Genomic DNA, 24,134 nt, shown 5'->3' on the forward strand with positions numbered 1-24,134 from the left:
TCCACCCTGCCCAGGTGCTTCAGCAGACCTTGGGGTCTGGGCCCACCTTTCCCACCCATACCTGAAACACCAAGGCATATCATCCACAGGAAGGTCTGTGAAATACCCATTTCCCCCAAGTCCTGCTCTGGTCAAGTAGCAGAGGAAGGATGGGGCAGCACCCACAGGACGTCTCACTGTGCTAGAGGGACCCCTTTACCCTGATCTTTTTGAGTCCCACCCACTTCTAATGTGCAAGGGGATTTCCCATGAGAAGCCCGGCCAAGGACCTCAAGCCTCCCATTGTCTTCTCAGAAACAAGGTGGCCTCCAGACCTATCCAAAGAGCCTAAGGAACTGGGTCTGCCACCCTTTCCCCTTCCAGGGTGGCCAGGTCCTTCCTGAGGCTGGAGACCCTCAGGTCCTAAGAATCAACCTGCAGAACACCCTTTGGGGCCTGCAAGGGTGGGAACAGAGACTTTATCAAGGACTACAGCTAGACACCCATTTCCCACCCCCTCCAAGATAAAGTCTGGTTGTGACCTGATTTGGGACAAAGAGCCACCAATTCTCTGGACTGTGGCTGGGCTGCTTTCCACACCCACAGGATGCAGTCATGGCTCCTTACTTGCCTGGGGAGTTCCCACCTGCCACCTGCCCACCCTGAGGGCCCATGGTACAGTTCCTTGCTACAGTCACTCTGCCAGACAGAAGGGAACCTGGCCTTTGGGCTGCTCCATGGAATGGATGGACAAGAGCTGCTTTGACTGCATTGCTGCCCTGGCTGTACTGGAAGGGCAGAGTGCTGTCTCCAGAAACACCACCCAACCTGCAGGGTAAGGACATACACACCTGTACGACCTCCCAGCATTTCCATGCTTCCCCTCCCCTGGGGACTAAAGCAAGCTGATAATGGACCAGTGGGCATGGCCACCTAGGAAGGTCTCCACTCCATCCCAAGGTTCCACCAAAGCCCAGGGCCCTGCTGTGGACCAGATCCTCTCAAGATAAGACCAGCCCCAGACCACCTCCAATATGAGGCATAGCCATACCTGCCACCTCATGGGAAAGCTGGACAGAATACCCACCAGAGCCAGATCCTCATTTCCAACCCATCTCCCTAAAAACCCCACTTTGAATGGGCAGGCAGGCCTCAAGGGCAGTCTGTCCACCAGGGCCTCACCCAGCTCCATGCCTGGACTGGGAAGGGCTCCCAGCCTGTGGTGGCCTGCCTGGAGCCAGGTGGGCCCAGCTGCCCGACGCCTCTTGGCAGAAGCCTCTGGATGCCTACAGTTTTCCAGACAGAGAAGTTTGTCTTACAGAAAACACAGAGCAAATGAAGGAAGCAAAAGGCAAAGCAAACCCAACCCCCGTCCCCATGGCACAGGAGCCCGTGGCGGGGAGCGAGCTTCTTCAGCACTTGCAGAAGGGCCATCCAAGGCAGGGCTCAGGTGTGCCTATGTGATGTCCCTCTGCCGTGGTGGCCGGTGGACGTTCCGCACGACGCACTTCACCATCCACTCGATGCCCTCGCGCACTCCTTTGCTGTAGAGACAGTGGTGTGAGGCAGAGTCGGCCTTGGTGCCCAGGCCCCTGTTGGGGAGGCCCACTCACCCCGTGAGGGCAGAGCAGGCTTGGGTCAGGCAGTCTCGCCTGCCAATCTTGCAGGTGCAGTCACTGAACGCAGTCTTGATGTCAGGAATTGAGAGGCAAGTCTAGGGGAAGACGAGGCCCTAAGAAGCAGCCCCCATGCCTGCCCCATCCAGGCTGCATGGCAAGGACCACCCCAACCCTGACAGCAGTCCCTACAGCAGCCACAGTGAGAACGTGGGCTCCAAGTAGGGAGCTGACACAAGCCAGGTAGCAAGGCAGTGGGTCTCAGTGGCCCTGGTGGGCAGGGTGAGGGAGGGGGAAGTGGCAGTGTCAGCCATGGGGTGGCTTCTCTGCTCACCCTTCCCTGAAAGAAGACCCCACCCCGTGACAGACAACCCCCATTAGTGGTTTCCAGATGCAGGAGCAGGGCTGGTGGGGCAGGTCTGCAAGGGAGACAGGCCATGTGGGACAGGCTAGGGAAGGGGCAGAGGCACTTCCGGAGAGTGATGCTTTCTTTCCCTGGCCCTCCAGACACTGGCAGCCACTGTGGTCTGCAGCTGCTCTGTGCAGAGCCTCTTCATGGCAGCATCACCTCCAAGGGGTCCCAAAGGCTCGGGGGAGGTTTGGTACAGACACTGGCTCCAATGATGGTGGGGACAGGCTGGGGTCAGAGCTGACTCTCACTCAAGGGCCCCTCACAACTTCTGAGCTCAGAGCTTTCACCTGGGTCTCCCCAGTCCCACGCTAGGATAGAGCACAGTCACCCTCCAGAGGAGAAAAGATGCCCACACAGAAGGAATATGTCTCTGGGGTGCTACCCTCCCCTCACCAAAATCCTGGTACTTCCCTAGGGAAGAGGGTGGTACCTACAGCAGGGTGAGAGAGCCTACAGCGAGGATGGGTCTGCCTAGTGATGAGAGCTCCAGGACACTCAGTGAGGAACTGGGCTCCGGGAGCGGAGGTCCTGAGCACATGAGACAGAGAGGGCTCAAGAGCTCTGTGCACCCAGAAGGACGTGGCGCTCTCAGCATGAGGGTACATACACACCACTCTCCTTATAGTTGGGACACAGGGACTCCAGAGAAGTTGTGTGGGGCTCACCTCCACATCCTGCTTGTTGGCCAACACCAGGATGGGGACACCGTCCAGCGCCTCGCTTGCCACCACCTTCTCTGGAGAGGGTACAACAGGCAGCACCTTGCACCCTGCATCCTGATAGCAGGCAGTGCTCGGGGCCCACGAGCATGGAGAGTGGCACCAACTCTCCTTTCACCCTCCCCTCATATGCCAGGAAGCCAGCTCCAAACACATGGACCAGACTGGACCATGTCCAGGCTAGATCCGACTTCCCCTCACTTCTTCCCACATAGCCCTGGGACATAGATTCTTGTCTCTGCTCTATCTGGGCTACACTCACCAAATGCCTGCTTCGACTCAGATAGCCTCTCCTCGTCAGTGGAGTCGATGACATAGATGACACCATGGCACTCTGCATAGTACTAGGAAGACATGGAAGATGGCTGGAGCCACCACCCTGCCAAGGGTGGACTTGGCCAAGCTCCCTGTCATGGCCATCAGGAGGGGTCCATAAAAGGAAGATTCTCACCTCAGGGGCCACAGTCAGGTAACAGGTGCAGCCCCAAGGGGAAGATCTGCTGGGGTGCTTTCTGGAGCTGGGGGAACTCAGTTGTAGACACACATCCAGGGCCTTTAGGGAAAGGCTTGTTGACCCTGGTGATGTAGTCATCCTTCTCCTGCCTAGGTGCTGTCCTGAGAACCCACCTGTGGCCGTGGGCTGATGGTGGCATTAAAGAGACAGGGCTGGGAGAAGTCCAGATCTTAGCCTGGTCTCCGTGAGGAGTGCACCTGGGGGTTTGTGTAGCACCTGGCACAAGGGGGAGCACAGCAATGGGGATGCAAGAGGGGCAGGCATGTTTCTGACAAGGCACTCGGAGAAACCTACAAAGCTGCCCTGCCCCTGCCAGGACAGTCAGCCCTACTGAGTTCAGACCTCTGCAGGCTGGACATGGCCAGTCCTGGGCTCACCAAGGGTGATCAGTAGGCAGCACTACTGGGGCAAGACAGAAGGCAAGGCAGACACAGGAGGTGCAGGTCTACATGGCAACAGCCAAAGATTCAGCAGGTGTATTTTCACCCCAAGCAGAAAAGAATTTGGAAGACTGCCATGTCCTTGTGGCACAGATAACAGCATGCTTGCCACTTCACCCGGGGCTACACTACTCTCCTGTCCCAGCACAATGGTACTCGGCATTGACGAGTGCCAGGATGTGCTCTTGAAGAACAAGACAAGCCAGTGGTCACATGCACCCCTCAAGTGGGCAATAACTGGAGAAGGAGCAGGCTGCTAGCTCTGCAAGAGCCTTAGGGCTTCTGGTCCAGGAACAGATAAGCCACTGCACCTGAGAAGCAGCAGGCTCAGTTCCAGATGTCCTCCTGGCTTCTACAGTGAGACCCATACACTGGAGCTGCTCTGGCCTGGAGCTAGGCCTGGCACACAGGCTGCCAGCTGCAGGAGGGCTGGGCAATAGGCTGGCCTCTTGCTACAGACTCAGGAGCCGGCAGGTTCTACCAGAGGGTCTATAGCCAGCCCAGTGAGTCCCAGTAGCACCTGCAGTGCATGAGCAAGGCACAGTTAGGATAACTGGGTGTCAGACCTTGGAATTCAGAGCCACCCTGAACACCTACCACACACAAGATGAATGGCTCAGAGACAGCCAGTGAGATGGGAATGGCACATTAGCTCTCCAACAGATGCAACACACCTCTGGCCATGTAAGAAAGCCCTGAACAACCAAAAAGGGAAATACCCAAGCATGGGTCAGCTAGTCAGGTAAGGACAAGCCAGAGCTGAAGAGCAGCTCACCTGCTTGGGTGAGAAGTCGTGGCCTGAGATGCATGTGTGCCAACTTGTGGACAGCATGGACACAGGGCCTGGAGCAGAGGCAAGCAGCAGGCACAAGGAGTAGAGGCCTTGGTGCCTATGTAAGGTCCACCAGAGCAGCTGCTGGGGATAAAGTGATTTGGCTAGCCCAGTGCAGGGATGTAGCACTGGGTGAGAGGCGGTGACTGTGGTGGCAGAGCACAAGCCTAATGGGACAGGCTCCACTCACCAAGGCTGAGGGAACCACCACCAGGGATGCAGCCTGACAGTGACAGCAGGGCTGAAGCTCAACAGGGTGTAGTCCTCAAGGAAATCAGAGGAACTCTGGAGACAAATTAATCTCAGCAGCAATGGGTACTCCCACCATGAAATGTCAGCCCATGATCCAATGTCACACCAGCCCCAGAGGCTCCTGTAAGCCACTGTCATGGCATGGGCCCCACACCTGGACAGTCTCACGCAGGGCTGGGCCAGCCACAGTATTCACCTAGCGGCAGCCTGCAGGGGGCCAGGCCTTAGGATGAGATCAGCACTCCCAGTTAGAGACCTGAGGTACTGGGCTCCAACAAGGAGGTCACAGCATTCAGGCACCATAGTGGAATATAGGCCCCTTCCTGTCCCTCCCAGTAACCTATGGGGGACTCGGCTGACTGTCCCCATAAATGAGGGCTCTGTGGGGTTGGAGGTCTGCTCACTAAAGCAGCAAGTGCTCCACAGAGTTGCTGAGTCATAAACCATGGCTGCCTGGGAGACCCCACCTTGGCAAGGTAACTGACACCAGTTGGCAGGGGCAGGGAAACCCAGTGAGCCATCTGGACAAGGGCTCAGACCACCAGGATGAAGTCACGCCTCAGCAAAATGGTGGCAACAAAGATGAACACAGCCCAGGATCAGGTGCCAAGACTACAGGCCCACATTCTCCTGGGCCAGCCTCCTCTTGAGAAGAGCCATTCCCCAGAGCAAAGATATGAACACAAGTGGTATGCAGCTGGCCATGGGGCCCCACTGCAGTCTTGCTACCCAGTGGCAGGCACTTTGGGTATTTGCAGGACCCACTTTGGCTGCTAAGAGCCATCTTACCAGGTCACACCTGTCCACACCGGTGACAGGAGGTGTCCTAGTCATCTTTGTCCAACATGGTACAGCTGTGACAAGCAACTCTCCTCCTGTACTCCCAGCTTGCCAAGGCCCTGCTGACCCCATCACCCAAAGTGAAGTTTCCCCCTGCTCAGTCCTGTACCCTGCTTGCTGCCTTCCTAGCATAGATCCCCAATGTGCACACTATGTCCAACCCATCCTGGCCTCCATTCCTGAGACCCTGGCTCCCCAGTTGCATCTGCATTTAGATGAGAAGACCCTGATTTGGCTTATTCTCTGTCCATCTTCGGGCCACAGGACCAACACCATCCTCTTGACTGGAAGTCAGGGTAGGACAGAACACTTTGGTGGGACTCAAGAAAGGAGACCAAGGTCAGAATCAGGTGCAGGTCCTCAGGTTTTTGTATTTTCTTTTCTCTTATGCAGTCTGGGGACTGAACCCAGGGACACTTTTCCACTAAATTACATCTCTTAACTTATTTTATTTTATTTACGTGGTGCTGGGGATTGAACCCAGGGCCTTGGGCATGTGAGACAAGCACTCTAACAACTGAGTTATATCCCCAGCCCCTTTTTTATTTTTTGAGACAGGGTGTTGCTACATTGCTGAGGCTGACCTTGAACTTGGAATCCTACTGTCTTAGCCTCCCTGGGATTACAGGCATGTTCCACCATGCCTGGCTGGATACTGTGTGTGAGGGTAGCTGAGGCATCTGCTCTGTAGCACTGGGCTCCCCTAAACCCACAGTGCCAACCCATGGGGCAGGAGTTCCCTAAAGGAAGGGCCAGGTCTGTCCTGCTCAGTACCAGACCCAGTGCCTGGCATAGGTTGAGCTGAACCCACACTATAATCTAGGCTGTGTATGGAGAGGGGTACCACACTGGGGTCTCAGAAATGCCCATAACCTACATCAAAACAGGAAGCAGTTTCTGTCTGCTTGAGGACACTCCCTGGTATGGGGAAAAACTACCAGAGAAAATGTATAATGAGCTAGAATTGAGACAGATGGATCCACCTGCAGATGCAGGTTCTGTGCCCACCCCTCATCTGATTCTTGCCATTTTTGCCTGTATCCTGTGGTGATTGGCAACAAAATTACTCTAAGCAGGAAGGAAACAAGTGCGTCTTCACTTGGCAAGCGATGGTGGTAGTGAAGAGACCTCCTGCTTCTCCCATTTTTTCTCTTATGCTGAGAAACAGATGCCTTGATGACTCTGTGACCAGGCCAGCTGCCTGATTTTCCCAGCAAGCTTGAGCCCCAGCTGGGGCCTTGAACATTCTCTGGTCTTGGTAAGTGTTGGCTTACCCCAAAGTTATTCCTAGTTTGACTGTTCCCCAAAATGCTCAAAAAGAACTGATGTGGTCCTGAGCCAGATGTCTTAAAATGCCCAGGTAAACCCCATTCCTGGCCTGCTAGTTTAGAGCAATCCTTTCCATCATTAACTGCAGACAGGTTGCAAAAGACAGGTTGCAGCTCTCTGTGTTCCCCCAGGAAGTGCTCTGTGCTGACCACCACAGGAATCCCCTGCTGCCACTTTTGTGGTGACTCTAGCAGCATGTTTGGCTGGAATGAAACAGGGAGTGACTGGGGAAACCTGGGGCAGAACCAGAGAGAACCCTCAGGGAAAAAAGTGGGTAATGGACTTTCACAGAGGAAGACCAAGGGCTATTATCTGCAAAGAAATGCTGTGGGGACAGACTTGTATGTCTTACCTTGTCCCACAAGGACTGCAGCTCTTCCTGTCCTCCTAAGTCCCAGAACATGAGGCGAGTCTTTCCCACATCTACAGTACCAACTGGGGAGAAGAGAGAATGGGCAAGCTCATGACATTAGTCTTTGACACACCAAGTCCCAGCTCTCCTAGGGAAAGGGCAAACCACTCTGGTGCCACCCACAGGGGTCTGGGAAGCAGCCTAACACACAGGGCTCTGGCCACTGATGGGCTGAATTGTGGCCATAACAGCATCCTTAGGGGTACCCCTAAATTCACAGCTTTAAGGTGCATCTTACTGTTTAGACCCACGGTGGTAGTGATTTTAGATAGACTCATGCCCTTGTACTGCTTGTTAAACCGGGTTTTCGACTGCTCCAGGAAGGTCTGAGGAGAAAGGAAAAGGCAGCTAAGGCAGTTTTCCAGGTGTGTTTCTCAAATACTCTTATTTTTTAATTTACTTATTTTTTGTACTAGAGCATTAACCCAAGGGTGCTTTATCACTGAGCTACGTCTCCACTCCACCCCCCACCTTTTTAAAATTCTGAGACAGGGTCTCACTAAATTGCTTAGGGACTGGTAAATTGCTGAGGCTGATTCTGAACTTGCCATCTTCCCGCCTCAGCCTCCTGAGTTGCTGGGATTACGGGTCTAACCTTTAAAAAAACAAAAGGAGAAACCAAACAGATCCGTGTGCTGCTCTTCAAGAATCTGGTGGTGATCACGGCCCTGTGGTGCACAGCAGCTACGGGTATAACCCCCAGCAGACCCCGGCAGGGAGGGGCCGGGCAGGCGGGCACCTACCGTCTTCCCGGCGTTGTCCAGGCCCAGGATCAGGATGCAGTACTCATCCTTCTGGAACATGTACTTGTACAGCCCGGACAGCAGTGTGTACATCCTGCCTGGGGACCCGAGAGACGACCTGGTGCGCACCGCCAGCACCCCACTCCCCCGGCTTCCCCTACAGTCGTTCCGCGGCTCGTTCCGCGGGTGGCAATGGCCGGCCTTTCAGAGTCCAGGCCCTTTCCTGTCCCTTCCCTCTCCCGCCTCTCAAGCCTCCCTCCCTCTGGACCACGTACTTGGAACACGCCTGCAACTTGCAGCCGCGGCCCAGGGCTAGCCAGTTCCCGAAGCGCTCACTGGCGGGGCCGGGTTCCTATGCCGCATCCACCGCGGCCCACCTGCGCCCGCACCGACGCCGCAGCCTCCGCAGCGACTTCGGAGCCTCTGCCGCTGAGGTCCTGACTCGGCCGACCCCGCGTTGACCCCCCCCGCGCGGCGCTAGACTGGACGCGGGTCGAGGCAGGGACTAGGCCGCGTCCCGGCGGCCCCCGCGCGCGGGCACTTCCGGCGGTGGCGGCGCTCGGGAGGAAGTGCCAGCGGCAGGCGGAAGGCGGGCGCAACCGCTGTGGCGTAGAGGCCGGCGGGCCCTTGACGGCGGCGCGGGAGGCGGCGGGGCCGGCTGTCGCACCTGAGCGAGCCTGCCGTTACGGGCGAGCGGCCGAGCCGGCACCCCTGGCCGCGCTCCCGCCGCTCCGCCCGCGCCCCTCCCCGGACCCGCGCGGCCGTCGAGATGGACGAGGAGAGCCTGGAGGCGGCCCTGCAGACCTACCGCGCCCAGCTGCGGCAGGTGGAGCTGGCCCTGGGGGCCGGCCTGGAGGCGGCCGAGCAGGCTGACCTGCGCCAGCTGCAGGCCGACCTGCGCGAGCTGATCGGGCTCACCGAGGCCAGCCTGGTGTCCGTCCGCAAGAGCAAGCTGCTGGCCGCGCTGGACGCCGAGGCCGCGGGGGTGCCTGCCAGCCCGGAGGTGGGGCCGGGACCCGCGGAGCCCGGGCGCGCGGACCCGGACCCGGACCCGGACCCGGACCCGGACCCGGACCCGGGAGAGCTGAGCGGCGCCAAAGTGAACGCCCCCTACCACAGTGCGTGGGGCACGCTGGAGTATCACAACGCCATGGTGGTGGGCACCGAGGCGGCCGAGGACGGCTCCGCGGGCGTGCGAGTGCTCTACCTCTACCCCACTCACAAGTCCCTGAAGCCCTGCCCATTCTTCCTGGAGGGGAAGTGCCGCTTCAAGGACAGCTGCAGGTGAGACCTTGCCCTACCCGGGGAGTTGCAGCGGTGTCGGGGTGAGGTGTTTACTCGGATTTTTTTCAATTTTTTTTTTTTTTTTTTTTTTTTAGTAGTAGATGGACACGTACCTTTATTTTATTTATTTGTTTTTATGTGGTGCTGAGGATCAAATCCAGTGTCTCATCCATGCTAGGCCAGCGCTCTACCACCAAGCCCCAGCCTCATGTTTACTTGGATTTTTTTGAGAAATCAATAAGTCTGGGTTTATATTGTAAAGAACAATACCCGCCCATCATCAGTTTACTCTCCAGAGTGGAACCTTAAAATTAGCTTTTTTTTTTTTTTTTTTTTTGGCGGTGTCGAGGATCAATCCACATACTGGGCAAGTGCTCTGCCACTGACTTGCACCTCAAGCTCCAGGATTTACAGGAGTTTTCAAACATGCACAAGATTAGAGCGGTGACAACTGCCAGCTTCATTATTTATCACATTTTCCAATTTTACATCTATTTTCCCTTGCTTTACCTTTTTTTTTTTCCCCCCTGGACTATTTTAAAGCAAATTCCAGAAGTTCCTTTTTTATTTTTGCCCGTAAGTGCTTCAGGGTGCACCTATGATCTATTTGATGAGGATATTGAATAAATAATGTCCGAATCTTTACATCTCAGGAATGGGATGCCATCACCTCATCAAATGCAAATGCCCTCATTTACTGCCATGGTGTCTATTTTTTTTTTTTTTTTTCCCTTAACACCTAGTTTTGTTTTTACTTCATCTTTAGAAGGAGTATTCACTAAAACTTTTCATAGTTGATTTTCTTTAAGCCAGTAGTTCAGGATGACTACTGGACTTTTTTGTTTTGTTTTGCTGTGTGGGATTGAACCTCAGCTGACTCTAACCCTGAGCTACATTGTACTTCACCCATTTTCATTTTGATTTTGACATATGATCTTGCTAAGTTGCCATTTTCCTGAATGACTGGGACTATAAGTTTATGCTACTGCACCTAGCTGGATATCATATTTCTTAGTATCTTGGCACATTTTTTTCCTTTCCTTCTTCCCTCCTTTCCTCCCTCTCTTCCTCCCTCCCACCCTCTTCTCCCACCCCTGCACAAAGGTGCCTGTCATCAGTGACAATATTCACCAAGTGGACATGTCTATGTAACCAGCAGGTAGATCATCTTCTTGCCACTGTCTCTGGGGGTTACCAAGTTCCTGCATTGTGTTCCCTACAATGAGAAATCTAGTTTGCTGCTGGCCTGTTTCCTTTGGCCCAGGTGCTATTCCAAGAGATTTGCCTGTGCTCATTGACCTGTGCAGCAACACTGTAGGTAAGCCCTGCAGTCACTCCATTTTACAGATGGAGAGATGGGCTCTGAAGCACTAAGTTGCCCAAGGTCATCAGCCCCAGCACTGTTCATCAGCAGTGCTTCCTCTGTCAGCTTTAGGTCCAATCTGAAGACTTTGAAGCATCTCACAAACACTTGCCTTGCCAGCAACCCAGGTTAAGTTGTTTTCTTGGACTTGTTTTGGACAATGATAATGATGATGATGAAGATGGTTTGAAGTACTGGAAATTCAGCCCAGGGGTGCTCTACTGCTGAGCTGCATCTCCATCTTGATTGATTGATTGATAGATAGATAGATAGATAGATAGATAGATAGATATTGGGGATTGTACCACTGAGCTACAGCCCCAGTCTTTTTAATTTTTATTTTGAGACAGGGTCTTGCTATTTTGCTGAGGCTGGTCTCAAACTTACCATCCTCCTGCTTCCGCCTCCTCAGTAGCTGGGCTTACAGGCATGCACCACTGTACCCAGCTTGTAATTTTTAAAATAAAAGAAATAAAATGGTACCAATAATATAAAGTACCTTTCTACCCCCAATCTCTCTGTTTTACTCTCCTCCTGAGAGACTGCTGTCACCAAACTTGGTACATACCCTTCTAGTACATGATGATCCTCTACAGATGTGTGTCTATAAGTGGTGTATGTACTGTACTTTTTTTGGGGGGTGGAGTGTTACCAGGGATTGAACTCAGGGGCACTAGACCACTGAGCCACATCCCTAGCCCTATTTTGTGTTTTATTAGAGACAGGGTCTCACTGAGTTGCTTAGCATCTCTCTAAGTTGCTGAGGCTAGATTTGAACTTGCAACCCTCCTGCCTCAGCCTCCTGAGCCACTGGGATTATAGGCATGGGGCACTGTGTCCGGCTTCAGTATGTTTTGAGAGACGAACAAGTTGATATTTAAGAAACTTTTCTGTTCAGGTACTGTTACTTTCCCTCATATGAGTATGCCACATCTTATTCTATCTGCTTTGATGGTGTTCAGCTTTCGTTTATCGCAAACAATAAGCGGTGCGTGTTATTTTGCACCCAAGAAACATTTCCCCAGCATGTAAGCATTGTGGAGAGTCAGTATGTGCCTGGGTCAGTGCAGAGAGCACGCACTTTCTCACCTTCTGAAGTGCCTCATTCTTAGTGCTCTTCTTATTGCCCACAGTCATACTGTCTGACCTTCAGATTTGTGCCTGTTGAAAACTGGACAGTGGCATCTGGATAGAATTTGTATTGTCTGATTACTAATGAGGTGAGCATCCTTTCACGCTTTTTTTTTTTTTGTGTGTGTGTGTGTGTGTGTGTGTGTGGTGCTGGGGATTGAACCCAGGACCTTGTGCATGTGAGGCAAGCACTGTACCAACTGAGCTATATCCCCAGCCCCCTTTCACACATTTTTTTAGCTTGATCTCTCTCCTTTCTTCTCTTCTAAAAAATGGAGGTGAGAAGTATCCCTCTAGTTACTGGGAGAATAGAATGAATTCACGTACAGGACCACAAAGAATATAGAACAGTACCTGAAGAGTAACAAGCATAAGTGGCTTTCTTTAGCTCATTACTCTGAAACAAATTCAGATGTGGGAAGCAAATAGAATATAAAGAAATGTTTTGAACTGGCTGTCACCATCCAGATCAAAAACTACCAGTTGTCAATAATCCTAGAAGCCCCCGTTTGTCACCTCAATCCTAAACAGCCTCTTCTCTCAAAAACCGTATTTCTTATTTATGTGGCTTATCAACCAGGTCTGACTGTGGTGTAACTGCCATAATCTAGTCTTGCCCATTTTCTGACCCTGATTATAGCTGCACCTGCCATCTGCAGGCTTCAGGTCCAACCTCTGTTGGTGTTACTGTTTTTATCACTAGGGTCATTTGCTGGCCATATGAATGGAAGGGGTGCAGAGAGCACACACCTGGGGTGCTACTTGACCACCCAGTATAGAAAAGGGATAAATGCTTGACATTTCTGTCTTGTTTACTTAGTTTTGAAGATAAAGAGCTGAATCGTTTTTATAATGAGAAGGTGATGAAGTAACTTTTTAAAAAAATTAATATTTTTATGAACTCATAAATTTAAATGCATTTGATGAATTTTGATCTGCTGCAGTTCTGATCCTTTTTTTACCTGCAAATTGGCCTGCCTTTGGCCAGCAGGACCCTCTTCAAGTTGACTTCTGCATCCTTTTGACTGGCCTTCACTGATGCTGATGGCCACCTTACTGTCTGGGTCAGGATACTCAACCCACCAGTGCACTTCCTGCCCTAGATCCTGCATTGCTCAGCCTCCAGGAAGGATGGTTTCCTTCATGGGAGGGGGGTGTTTCTAGACCTTCAGCGTGCATAATATCAGGCTGCAGGCTGGTCATTGTTTCTACATGTTTTAGGTGGCAGAGCTAGGAAACAGGGAACAGTGGATGTATATGTATATAGGCTGCCTGAGATAACAAGACCATGCACCTGTTCAGTTTTGGGTTTGTTTTTGGTACTAGAGATTGAACCCAGAACTCTACCACTAAACTTCATTCCCAATCCTTTATTTTATTTATTTTAAGACAGGGTCTTCCTCAGTTGCCAAGGCTGGCCCCCAACTTTTGATCCTTTTCAGTCTCCCAAGTTATTGTGGATAACAGGCATGCATGCTCTAGTGCACCCACCTATCCACCTGTATTTTTAAGAGTAAAATACATGTAAGTTCATATAGACATTCAGAACGATTCAAATTAACCACTAGTGTTTTCATTCAGTCTCTTTTGGATCACATCTGAATTTCCTTCTCTACCCCACCCCAGGGTTCTGGTTCTCAGGGGCTCAGGGGATCATAGACTCCAAATTTCCTCTCGTTGCTTTTTGTCATCCCGTTGTAGGTACACAGCGTTCTGAGAGCAATTGCACTCAGACTAACAGCACCATTTGCAATGACTGAAAACTGTGGGAAGTGTTTTTATCCACGTACCTGCATTCTTGTGTTTTACGATAGCACTAGGTCTCCATTATGTAGTGTGTGGTCATCTTAGCCCATCATCTCAGCTCTGCAAGGGCCTATGCTGTGTGTGCCGTCAATCCATGTTGAGCAGTTGGGTTACTTGGTTATCTAAGGCTCGTCTATCTCTAGGTGAGTGGTGGGCTCCTAGAGTGGCATTTCTGGAGAGCTGCTTATTGGAAAAGTTGTGTTTGTATCCTTTATGTTCAAAGGCCAGTTTTATTGGGTATAAATCTTGGCTCACACATTTCTTTCCCTGTAAAATTCAGTAGTTTTACCGTGATACATCTCACTGTGAATCACACTAAAGTGATACTTTCAGCATGGTATAGTCTTTCAACATAGGTAATTACAAATATTTTTCATGTCAGGAAAGTTTTTTAAAAATATATTTTAGATGGACATATAACTTTATTTTTTTAATGTGCTGAGGATCCAACCCAGTGCCCCACACACGCTAGGCAAGTGCTCTACCACTGAGCCATAACCCCAGCCCATCAGGAAAGTTTTCTTGAATTACAGTACATAGTATATGTCTTGTTGTCCATACTAACTCTTCACTTATCTTTAATATTTGATGCTTTCTCTCTTTATCTTATTCTTCATTTCTATATTTTGTTCTTTCCTTCACTAAAAAAAAAAAAAATTACATTGAGTGACTGGGGATAGTAGCTCAGTGGTAGAACATTGCTTAGCATGTGTGAGAACCTAGGCTCGATCCATAGCATTACCAAAAAAAAAAAAAAGCAAAACAAAATTTTTGTTGAGATTTAATTGACATGGCATACAATTCACCCATATAAAGTATACAATTCACTGGTTTTTCATGTTACATTATTAATTTTTAAATGTTGTGGTAAAATATGTATGACAAGGTGTCCCGTTTTAACCATTTTTAAGCCTTCAATTGAGTAGCATTAATTGACATTCACAGTATATCATAATCATCACTGTCAGGACTAGGGATATGGCATAGTGGCAGAGCTCTTGTCTGGCATATGCAGGCCCTGGATTCCATACCCACCCTCCACCCCCCCAAAAAAAGTTATTACCACCACTATCTATTTTCAGAACGTTTTCTTCCCAAACAGAAACTGTACTCATTGAGTAAGTAACTCCAGGACCCTCTCCCCCAGCCTCTGAGAACCTCTACTTTGTCTCTCTTCATCTGCCTTTTCTAGGTGCCTTGTACAAGTGGAATAATCCAGCATTTGTCCTTTGTTCTTTGGCTGGATTCATTTGACACAGTGTGTGTGCATGTGAGTGGTCCTGAGGATTGAATCCAGGGCCTTGCACATGCTGGTTGGGCACTTTAGCACTGAGCCTCATCCTCGGCCCTTAACATAGTATTTTCAGGTTTCATTTGTGTTATAGTATGTATCAGAGAGTGTGTGTGATTGAACCCAGGTCCTTGCACATATTAGGCAGGTGCTCTGCCACTGAGCTGTACCCCAGTCTGGCATTTGGAGTTTTGATAGGGATTGAATACATAGACCAATCTTAATAAGATTGTTAACAATATTAGCAGTATTCTCTTCCAATTATATTTTGTAATGTACAGATCTTACATGTTTTGGGTTTAACTTATTTTTAATACTCCTTTTGATGGTCTTATAAGTAGAAGTTACTTAATATTCTTAATTACATTTTTAAATTGTTCATTTCCAATGTGTAGAAATACACCTGAGTTTTGTATGTTGATTTTGTGTCCTTTGCTAAAATTTGTTTATTAGCTTTAATAGGAGGGTTTTGTGGTTTTGTAGGTTTTTGTAATTTCTAAAGATTTTCTATTTATAGGATCATGTTATCTCTGAATAGAGATTTTAGTTGTATCAACTTATATGGCTTTTATTTCTTTTTCTTGCTTAATTGCTCTAACTGGAACTTGCTACATTGTATAATAAAAGTGGTAAGAGTATGTGTGTATTTGTGTTTTTCTTTCTTTTTTTCCTAGTCTTAGGGGGGAAAGCTTTCTGTTTCTTACTATTGAATATGATATTAGTTGTGGGTCTTCCATGGATGCTTTTCATCAAATTTAGGACATTCCCTGAGTTGTGTTTGCCGTTTCCAAATGCTCTTTTGTATCAACAGATATGATTATTTTTTTTTTGTTTTTTTTTTTTACTTCCTCTTTTACTAATGTGGTGTATTATACTGAATGGTTTTCATGCATTGAGCTCCTCCTTACATTCCTGGGATGAATCACAATTAGTCATCGTGTATATTGAATATGCTGCTAAATTTGGTTTACTACTGTGTTGTTGAGGGTGTTTGCATCTATATCCATAAAGGATAGTGGTCTGTAATTTTTGTATGTATATATGTATGTATTTTGCAGTACTGGGAATTGAAACCATGGGTACTCTATCACTGAGCTACATGCCCAGTCCTTTTTATTTTTTGAGACATGGTCTTACTAAGTTTCCCAGGTTTCCTCCTGCCTTGGTCTCCAGAGTAGCTAGGATTAGAGGTGCGTGCCTCCTTGCCTAGCCTAAATTAATATTTTAACTGACACATTAAAAAAAATAAAATTGTACCTAATAATGGGGTGCCATGTGATATTTCAATACCTTGTATGTGTTATCTACTATATCCCCTGTAACATTTGTCATTTATTTATGTTAAAAAATATTTACAATCATTTCTTCTAGCTTTTTGAATATGGGAATGTCTTTATTTCTCCATCATTTTGGAAGGATAGTTTTGCCAGATATGGACTTCTTGATCCAGTAGTGTTTTTGTTTTTTCTTTCAGTACTTTAAATGATGTTCCACTGCCTCTGGCTTCAGCAGTTTCTGATGAGAAACCGGCTGTTAATCTTCTGGAGGATCCTTTGGACATGCTGAGTCCCTCCTCTCTTGCACTTCTCAGGATTCTCTGTCTTTGGATTTCAGCAGTTTGCTTGTAATGAGTCTCATTCTGGACCTCTTTGAGTTTAAAGATTTGGAGTTTATTGCACTTCTTGGATGTTGTGGATGCAGATCTTTCATCTCATGTGGAATGTTTCAGTCATTATCTCCACATCTTCAAGAGTACTCTTTCTGCTCCCCTCTTTCCTCTCCGGAAGCTCCCGCCTTGTGAGTGATGGTGTGTGGGGCTAGTGGTGTGCCATGAATTCCTGGGGCTTTGCTCATTCTCCTGGACTCTCCTTTCTCTCATTCAGTAGACCTGCCTCCGGGTTTTCTGTTCTTTCATCTGCCAGCTCAACTCCTCTGGCTATTCTACTGTTTAGCTTCAGGGTTTCCCTGAAGCTCGTGTTTGGGACATTGTATACTGCTCCTCCATGATGTCCTGTCTGTGGGTACCTTCTGTTGGGTTACCTTGGGGCAACATACCTTGTTCTTACACTTCCTTTGGTTCATCATCCATGCTTACCTTTAGTTATTTGGTATAATTAACACAGCTGAGAAGTAGTTTCTGTTAACTTATTTGTTCCTGTTAATGGGCTATATTTTCTTATTTCAGCATGCCTTATAATTTTTCATTCACGCCTGATTCGTCTGAATATTGGAGTATGGTCACCTTCAACTTTGAAGGTCACCTTCAGAGCTCTTGGTGGACAGTTCTTTTTCTTCTTAAGCATTCTCATACAACATCACATCGCCTTCTGGCTCCATTGTTTCCAATGAGGAGTCATCTATGAACCGAACCACTGTGCCTTTGTGCAGAAACAGTTACTTTTCTTTTGCTATGCTTCTGTGACTTGGGCACTTCTATTGATGTCTGGATGTGATCTCGTTGTGCTTGTTCCATTTAGCCTCAGAAAGTCTCTTGAAGCTGAGTTGATGTCTAGTCCATCGGGTGGGAGGGCCTTGCAGTCACTTCATCAGGTGCCTCATCCCCTTTGGACTCCCAGTGCACATGTACTGGTTTGCTTGATGTTTTTTTTTTTGTTGTTGTTGTTGTTGTTTTTTAATTGTTATTGTTTGGGTTTTTTGGTAGTTGTAGATGGACCAAATATCTTTATTTTATTTTCTTATTTTTATGTGGTACTGAGGATCAAACTCAGTGCCTCCAAGCATGCTAGGCAAGCGCTCTACTACTGAGCCCCAGCCCCAACCCCTTGCTTGATGTTTTTATATGGGCTTCTGAGATGCCTTTTTTCTCCCCAATTTGGTGGGGTTTTTTGTTGTTGTTGTTGTTGTTGTTTGTTTGTTTTTTAGGGAGGTTTTAAGTTTGCAGCAAAATTGAATGAAAGTACAGAAATTTCTTTGCATGTCCCGCCCCAGGCAGGCACAACCCCCATCGCCAGCTCCTCATGCCCCAGAGCACCTGCGCTGTCACCACCCAGACACAGTGTGCACAGGGCTCCATCTGGGTGCTGCATGTTCAGTGGATTTGATCGAATGCGTAGTAACATGATCCAGCGCTACAGCACCACACAGAATTGTAGGACTGTCCTGGAAGCCCCCTGTGCTCTGCCTGTCTCAATCATTCTCCTCTATTTAGCGAATTTTTTGTTTCAGTGATTGTATTTTTCAACTGTGGCATTTCTATTTGATTGTTTTTATATAATTTCCTCTTTTAAGATATTCTGTTTCTTGAGTGAGTGTCATTATCATTTAATTCTTGAAACATAATATCTGTTTTGAGGTCTTGTTTAACTCAGCATTTGGACTCACTCGGTCATATTCTATCAATTGCTTTTTTCCATAAATTTAGATCACATTTCCTGTTTTCCTGTCTCATAACTTTGTTGAAAATTCAATGACATCTCATTAGAAAGAGCAGAGCCAGAAGACAGGTGATATATTATACCTGGATTCTGAATTGTTTTCCTAAGTTTGTTTTAGTGAAGTTTTCTGGACTTAAATCAGAAAATCTGCCTCCCCTGTAATGTGCAGCCTCTGTCACCACTGCTTATTTAAGATGTGCTTTTGCTCTTTAGCCTGGTTTCCTAGAGCTGCATCTTTGTGTGTGCATGCACATATGTATGGCGGGGAGGGGCCTGCATCTTCTTAAAGCTCCATGATCACCTGTGATTTAGGCAGGAGTGGTAGTCAGATACCTCTAGCACCAAGGGCTTCTTATCTCAGCCATTTGGCCCTGTGGGTTGGGGAGCACCTTCCATGTTCACCCAGCCTCTTGTTCTCTCCCGGTTTCTCCGGTCTTCTCTTGGAGCTCCTAACACATGCATTTCCCTCAGGAGCTAGGGATCTCCCTGTTAAACACATAGCTGGTGTTCACTGCAGCTGAAGTCACAACCCCACATGATCAGAGCTGTTTCCCCAGTGGTTTTTGCCAGCACTGCCGCATGTAGCTGCCAGGGCCTGGGTTTTGCCTCTGCCCCCGTCTGCTCTGCGGCTTTTAGTTTTTTCCCAAGCTGGAAGAAATCTCATGGGTTTTCTGAACCCAGGAGCGGGCCAAATGTAGCAGCTGTCTCCTCCCATTTCCACCAGAGCTGAGCAGGTTGTTACTAATCTCTTTCCAGTATATGTGTGCTCTCATCAATTTCTAGTGAGTCTTGGACAATTTTTTCCAGTTTTAGGCTTGTATTTCTGTGGGAAGTGTTCAATGATGTCCCTACCAGGCCCTAGCTGAGCTTAGATCTTTTTATAGTTCCAGATCTTTTTAGAGTTCTCAGGTTTAAGTCTTTACTTCATCTGGAATGTGTTTCTGCGGACATTTTGATGTTGGTCATCAATTTGGGGGTCTTATATATGAAAACTCAAATTTTGAATCCAGAGTTCATCCTTCCCTAGCATGTTTGCGGTACTCCTCAGTTGTTAGGTTTCCTATGTGCATGGGGCCCTTGCTGCTCTCCTTTGTTCCACAGGTCAGTTTGTCTATCTCTTATTTTTTACCTCATGGATATACCATAACTATTCCCCATGGTTCAAATTTTTAGATTATTTCTAAGTTTTTCATATTCTTGGAAATCCTTTCATAAAAGCACTTGTTTGATTGAGCATCCCTGATCTGAAAATTCAAAATCCGAAGTGTTCCAAAATCCCAAACATTTTGAGTGTGGACATGATGCCACAAGTAGAAAATTCCACACCTGACCTCATGTGAACAGGTAGCAGTTCAAAATCAACCACACTGAAAATACTGTATAGGATTACTTTAAGCTGTGTGTATAAGGTTTATATGAAACAAATAAATTTCTTGTTTAACTTGATTCCACCCCCAAGATATCGCATTATGTTTTTGTAAATGTTCGAAAATTTTAAAAAATCTAAGTCTAAAACACTTCTGGTCCTAAGCATTTTGGATAAGGAGCACTCAATCTGTGCCAAGTTTTAAGGCCTCTACTAGTGATAAAGGATCCTCCAAAAAGGTTTGACTGATGGTCAGACATTGGGAATGTGTGCCAAACTCACCTGGCGAGGAGTTGCTTCGAGTGCATCCCTTTAGTCCTTGGTTGAGTGAGACTTTTCTGCCAGTACCTCCACTACAGTGCTCTTGCAGCTGTGTCACAGCTGCTGGTATTGCTTGCTCAATGGCAGTGCCCTATTTACCAGGATAGCCAGGGGTGAGGAGGAGCACCCCAGACCACCACTGTGCAACTTGGGGAGCTTACTGAGACTGCCTGTCCATCTCCCTCCTTCCCACCCACAGATTCCTGCCTAGGAAGACAACCCTGGCTCTGTTTTGACGTGAATGCCAGCCCTCAGCTGCTCCTGTGGGGTTAACAGTTTCCTGTATGAAATGATGACATGCAGTGGTGGCTGGTGGTTAGCTTTTTCATGTCTTTATTTGGCAGGTTCAAGTTTGCAGTCCTGTGTCTGTCCCCACATTTCCTCTTTATTCTCTCTTCTCTAACTTGGTTTTGGTTTTGGTTTTAATTTTACTGGTGCAATGATATCTGAAAGTTGCAATACTGCTGAATGTGGTGGAATAGGTTTGTAATCCCAGCAAGTTGGGAGGCTGAGGCAGGAGGATTGCAAGCCCAAGGCCAGCCTGGGCAACTTAATGAGACCCTGTCTCAAAACAAAAAATAAGAAGAAGAACTGGAAAAAAATTAAAAGGGCTGGGGATATAGCTCTGTGGTAAAGCACGCCTGGGTTCAATCTCCAGTACTTAAAAATATGTATATCTATATGAGTCTCAGCACTGCTACTTATGACTAGGCTGTCCTAGTGGGTTTGGGTCCAGGACATGCATGCACCCCGTCCACCCTAGACCATGTTTGCTATGAGTACTTATTGGGTCTGGAACTTCATAACTGGAGATGATGGTGAGCCAAAGTCACAAGACCCTCTGCCACATTGTCACCCGAGCAAGCTGGAAACAATACCAGGAATCTGCTCTTCAGAGTAGCCAAGCACATCCTGAGAGACTTCAAGTGTGCGTGTTTAGTGTGTATGAAAATACTGTTTGTGCATGTGTGTGTATATTCGCGTGTGAGTTTATATATGGATACATGGGAATATATATGTGTGCTTGTATATTTGTGTGCACCTGTACACGTATATGTAGGTATGGTCTATGAGTATGAGTGTATATGTTTATGCATGTGTGTGTTTATGAGTGAAAGTTTGTGTTTGCCTGTGGGAAAGTGTGTATGTATATGCACATGCAAAAGTGTAGGAGAGGGCTGGGGCTGGGGCTCAGTGGTAGAGCACTCACTTAGCATGTGCAAGGCCCTGGGTTCAATCCTCAGCACCACATTAAAATAATTAGATAAAATAAAGATATTGTGTTCATCTACAAAAAAAATTATTTAAAAAGTATATGAGAGAGGGCTGGGGCTGGGGCCTAGCATGTGTGAGGCACTGGGCTTGATCCTTAGCACCACATAAAAAATAAACAAATAAAATAAAGTCACGCTGTCCATCTACAACTTAAAAAATTAAAAAAAGGTATGTGAGAGAGATGATAAGAAAGTATATTCTTTTTGGTGTGTTTATCTCCCTGTCTGTTTCTCCCTTCTGGGCACCAGGCAGATGACCTTGGTGTTCCTGGACTTGTTTGCCCTCATAGACCGTGCCTGAGCCTTGCCTCCTGTGGCCTTCTCTGCAGGTTCTCCCATGGGCAGGTGGTCTCTGTGGATGAGCTGCGCCCCTTCCAGGACCCAGACCTGAGCTTGCTGCAGGCTGGCTCTACGTGTCTGGCCAAGCACCAGGATGGCCTCTGGCACCCAGCACGGATCGTTGGTGAGGCTGGTGTGGGGACTTCCCTGATAGTGTACTTCTGAATAAAGCCCTTCTTTGAAAGTCTTTTCTCTGCTTCCTGTGGCCACTTCCTATCTCTTTGGACATTGAGACCCCTACTGGGCCCAAGAGGAATAAGTCTAGCCTGGCCTCAGCTCTGCCTCACTTCCCCCTTCCTTTGTTGCTCCTTACTGTGGCCTGCTCATGACAGCTGCTGACCTGCAGCCCATGTTTGTCTCCTCAGATGTAGATAATGGCTACTATACAGTCAAGTTTGACTCACTGCTGCTGAAAGAGGCTGTGGTGGAGGGAGATAGCATTCTGCCCCCCCTGCGCACAGAGGCTGCAGAGTCATCGGACTCAGACAGTGGTGATGCGGTTGACTCAAGCTATGCCAGAGGTACAATGGCAGCATGGTGCCCAGAGCCAGGATGGTGGGGGCCTGGAGCAAGGTTGGCAGCTTTCTCCCTGAGAAGCACCCTGCTAAGGGGACAACTGTAGTGAGTGGCCAAAGTGAGGTCAGCTCAACCTGGGTAACCACAGCAGAGGGCCTGGGGTAGGGCCAGAGACCTGGCCTTTGGCTTTGAGGAGCATGTGCAACAGTTACAAGCTCTGAGATGCAAGGTCTTGGCCTTGCTGTGGGAGGGGAAAGACTGTTGGGGCTGGAGCTGCTAAAGAGACAACAGGGAGTGATGGGTAGATGTGACGGACAGGAAGGGGTGGCTCTGTCAAATGCCTTTCCAGGCTGAGGACCTGTTGCCTGGTGGGTGGGGGTGGAAGGGAACCTGGCAGATAGAGGGTGTGTGTCCAGATACGTTGGGTGCAGGTGTCAGGAAAGGGAGCTGGTAGGCAATGTTCAAGTCTCCTGAGGGGTCGGGGAGGATGATGACAGGGAGGTGTCCCTGGGAACCTATGACATGAATTGGTGATTTCTGAACCTATCCTCAGCAACCAGTGATAGGCTGCAGTACAGTCAACTTACCTGCTTAAGGTGCCAGGAACACCCCCAGCAGGTTTGTGAGTCCTGGCAAGAGATGGGTATCCTGCTTGGGAGCTGAGCTCTTGGGGAACACGGGCCAGAGCACAGATCACCACTTACCATCCTCTGGCCTAGCTGAGCCATTGCCCTCTGTCTCTTGCAGTGGTGGAATCAGGCACTGCAGACACTGGGACCTGCAGCTCTGCCTTTGCTGGCTGGGAAGTACACACACGTGGCATTGGCTCCAGACTCCTCGCCAAGATGGGCTATGAGTTTGGCAAGGGTGAGTGTGTGCTACCTGGGGGGAAGGGTGCTGGAGAGCAGCTGAAAGTCAGTACCTGCAGCACCAGCCCTACTTCTTCACAGGCTTAGGCAGACATGCCGAAGGCCGGGTAGAGCCTATTCATGCTGTGGTGTTGCCTCGAGGGAAGTCCCTGGACCAGTGTGCAGAGATCCTGCAAAAGAGGACCAAGCGGGGCCAGGCTGGTGCCAACAGGCCCCCAAGGTGCCAGGGGAGTGGGGGTGGGCCTGGGGGCCGACCACCCCCTCGGAACGTGTTTGACTTCCTGAATGAAAAGCTGCAGAGCCAGGCTCCTGGGGCCCTGGAGGCTGGGGCGGGCCCCCCAGGAAGGAGGAGCCAGGACATGTACCATGCCAGCAAGAGCGCCAAGCAGGCCCTGAGCCTACGGCTCTTCCAGACTGAGGAGAAGATTGTGCGTACCCAGCGGGACATCCAGGGCATCCAGGAGGCCCTCACCCGGAATGCTGGCCGGTATGTGTGGGGCCCTGGGCGCTGGGTGGCCATCCCTATAGGACATATGCGGGAGGTCACCTGACCTGAGAGTGCCTGCTGAGTTTGAAGAAAGCTAGATGTAAGAGGTCGGGCAGTGGCCACAACAGCAGTGGTGTCAATGGGCCAGGAAGCTATGCTGACGAGCAGGCCATTCCTAGGCACAGCGTGGCAGCAGCCCAGCTGGAAGAGAAGCTGGCAGGAGCCCAGCGGCAGCTGGGGCAGCTCCGAGCTCAGGAGGCAGGCCTGCAGCGGGAACAGCGGAAGGCAGACACCCACAGGAAGATGACAGAGTTCTAGAGGCCTCACATGCACTGTGGATGGGTCCTGGGACCCCAACTCCGGCTGCCTTGGCTGGAAAACCAGCTGTCACTCTAACACCTAAGATACCTCTCAAGAGGGGACAGCCCACTTCTAGGATTCGTATCAGCCTCGCCAGCCTGGAGTATTTGGACACTGCCAAGTGAAGATGTCCTTCTGGAGGGTCAGTCACTTCTGGACACTTACTTGCCTGCGGAGCCCACCTGCCAATGTCTTGGGGCGTATCCTTAGCAAGGACATTAAAATGATTTCGTCACAGTATCAG

At 49.1% G+C, this 24,134-nt stretch overlaps 2 protein-coding genes across 5 annotated transcripts; one reads left to right on the top strand and one right to left on the bottom strand.

Moving 5' to 3' along the window:
- Positions 1–1,271: 1,271 nt before the first annotated feature.
- Arfrp1 (ARF related protein 1) lies at positions 1,272–8,802 on the bottom strand. 4 transcript variants are annotated; one of them, XM_076852137.1, is made up of 8 exons: positions 8,364–8,798; positions 8,089–8,182; positions 7,584–7,671; positions 7,286–7,368; positions 2,989–3,070; positions 2,673–2,743; positions 1,593–1,693; positions 1,272–1,523 (listed from the first exon to the last, which is right to left on the bottom strand). In XM_076852137.1, the coding sequence occupies exons 2-8, from the start codon at positions 8,179–8,181 to the stop codon at positions 1,436–1,438; spliced, it is 606 nt and encodes a 201-aa protein (XP_076708252.1). In that variant the 5' UTR covers position 8,182; positions 8,364–8,798; the 3' UTR covers positions 1,272–1,435. The 4 variants fall into 4 exon arrangements, with proteins under 4 accessions (XP_076708252.1, XP_076708251.1, XP_076708253.1 ...); XM_076852136.1 differs by having other exon boundaries at positions 8,089–8,186; positions 8,364–8,797; XM_076852138.1 differs by lacking the exon at positions 1,593–1,693 and having other exon boundaries at positions 8,089–8,186; positions 8,364–8,802.
- On the top strand, positions 8,642–24,130 carry Zgpat (zinc finger CCCH-type and G-patch domain containing). Its single transcript, XM_076852132.2, has 6 exons — positions 8,642–9,372; positions 21,649–21,782; positions 22,024–22,179; positions 22,922–23,041; positions 23,125–23,530; positions 23,710–24,130. The coding sequence occupies exons 1-6, from the start codon at positions 8,858–8,860 to the stop codon at positions 23,846–23,848; spliced, it is 1,470 nt and encodes a 489-aa protein (XP_076708247.2). The 5' UTR covers positions 8,642–8,857; the 3' UTR covers positions 23,849–24,130.
- The last annotated feature ends 4 nt before the right edge of the window (positions 24,131–24,134 follow it).

This window comes from Callospermophilus lateralis, chromosome 3, assembly GCF_048772815.1.
Source record: "Callospermophilus lateralis isolate mCalLat2 chromosome 3, mCalLat2.hap1, whole genome shotgun sequence".
NCBI lineage: Eukaryota > Metazoa > Chordata > Mammalia > Rodentia > Sciuridae > Callospermophilus > Callospermophilus lateralis.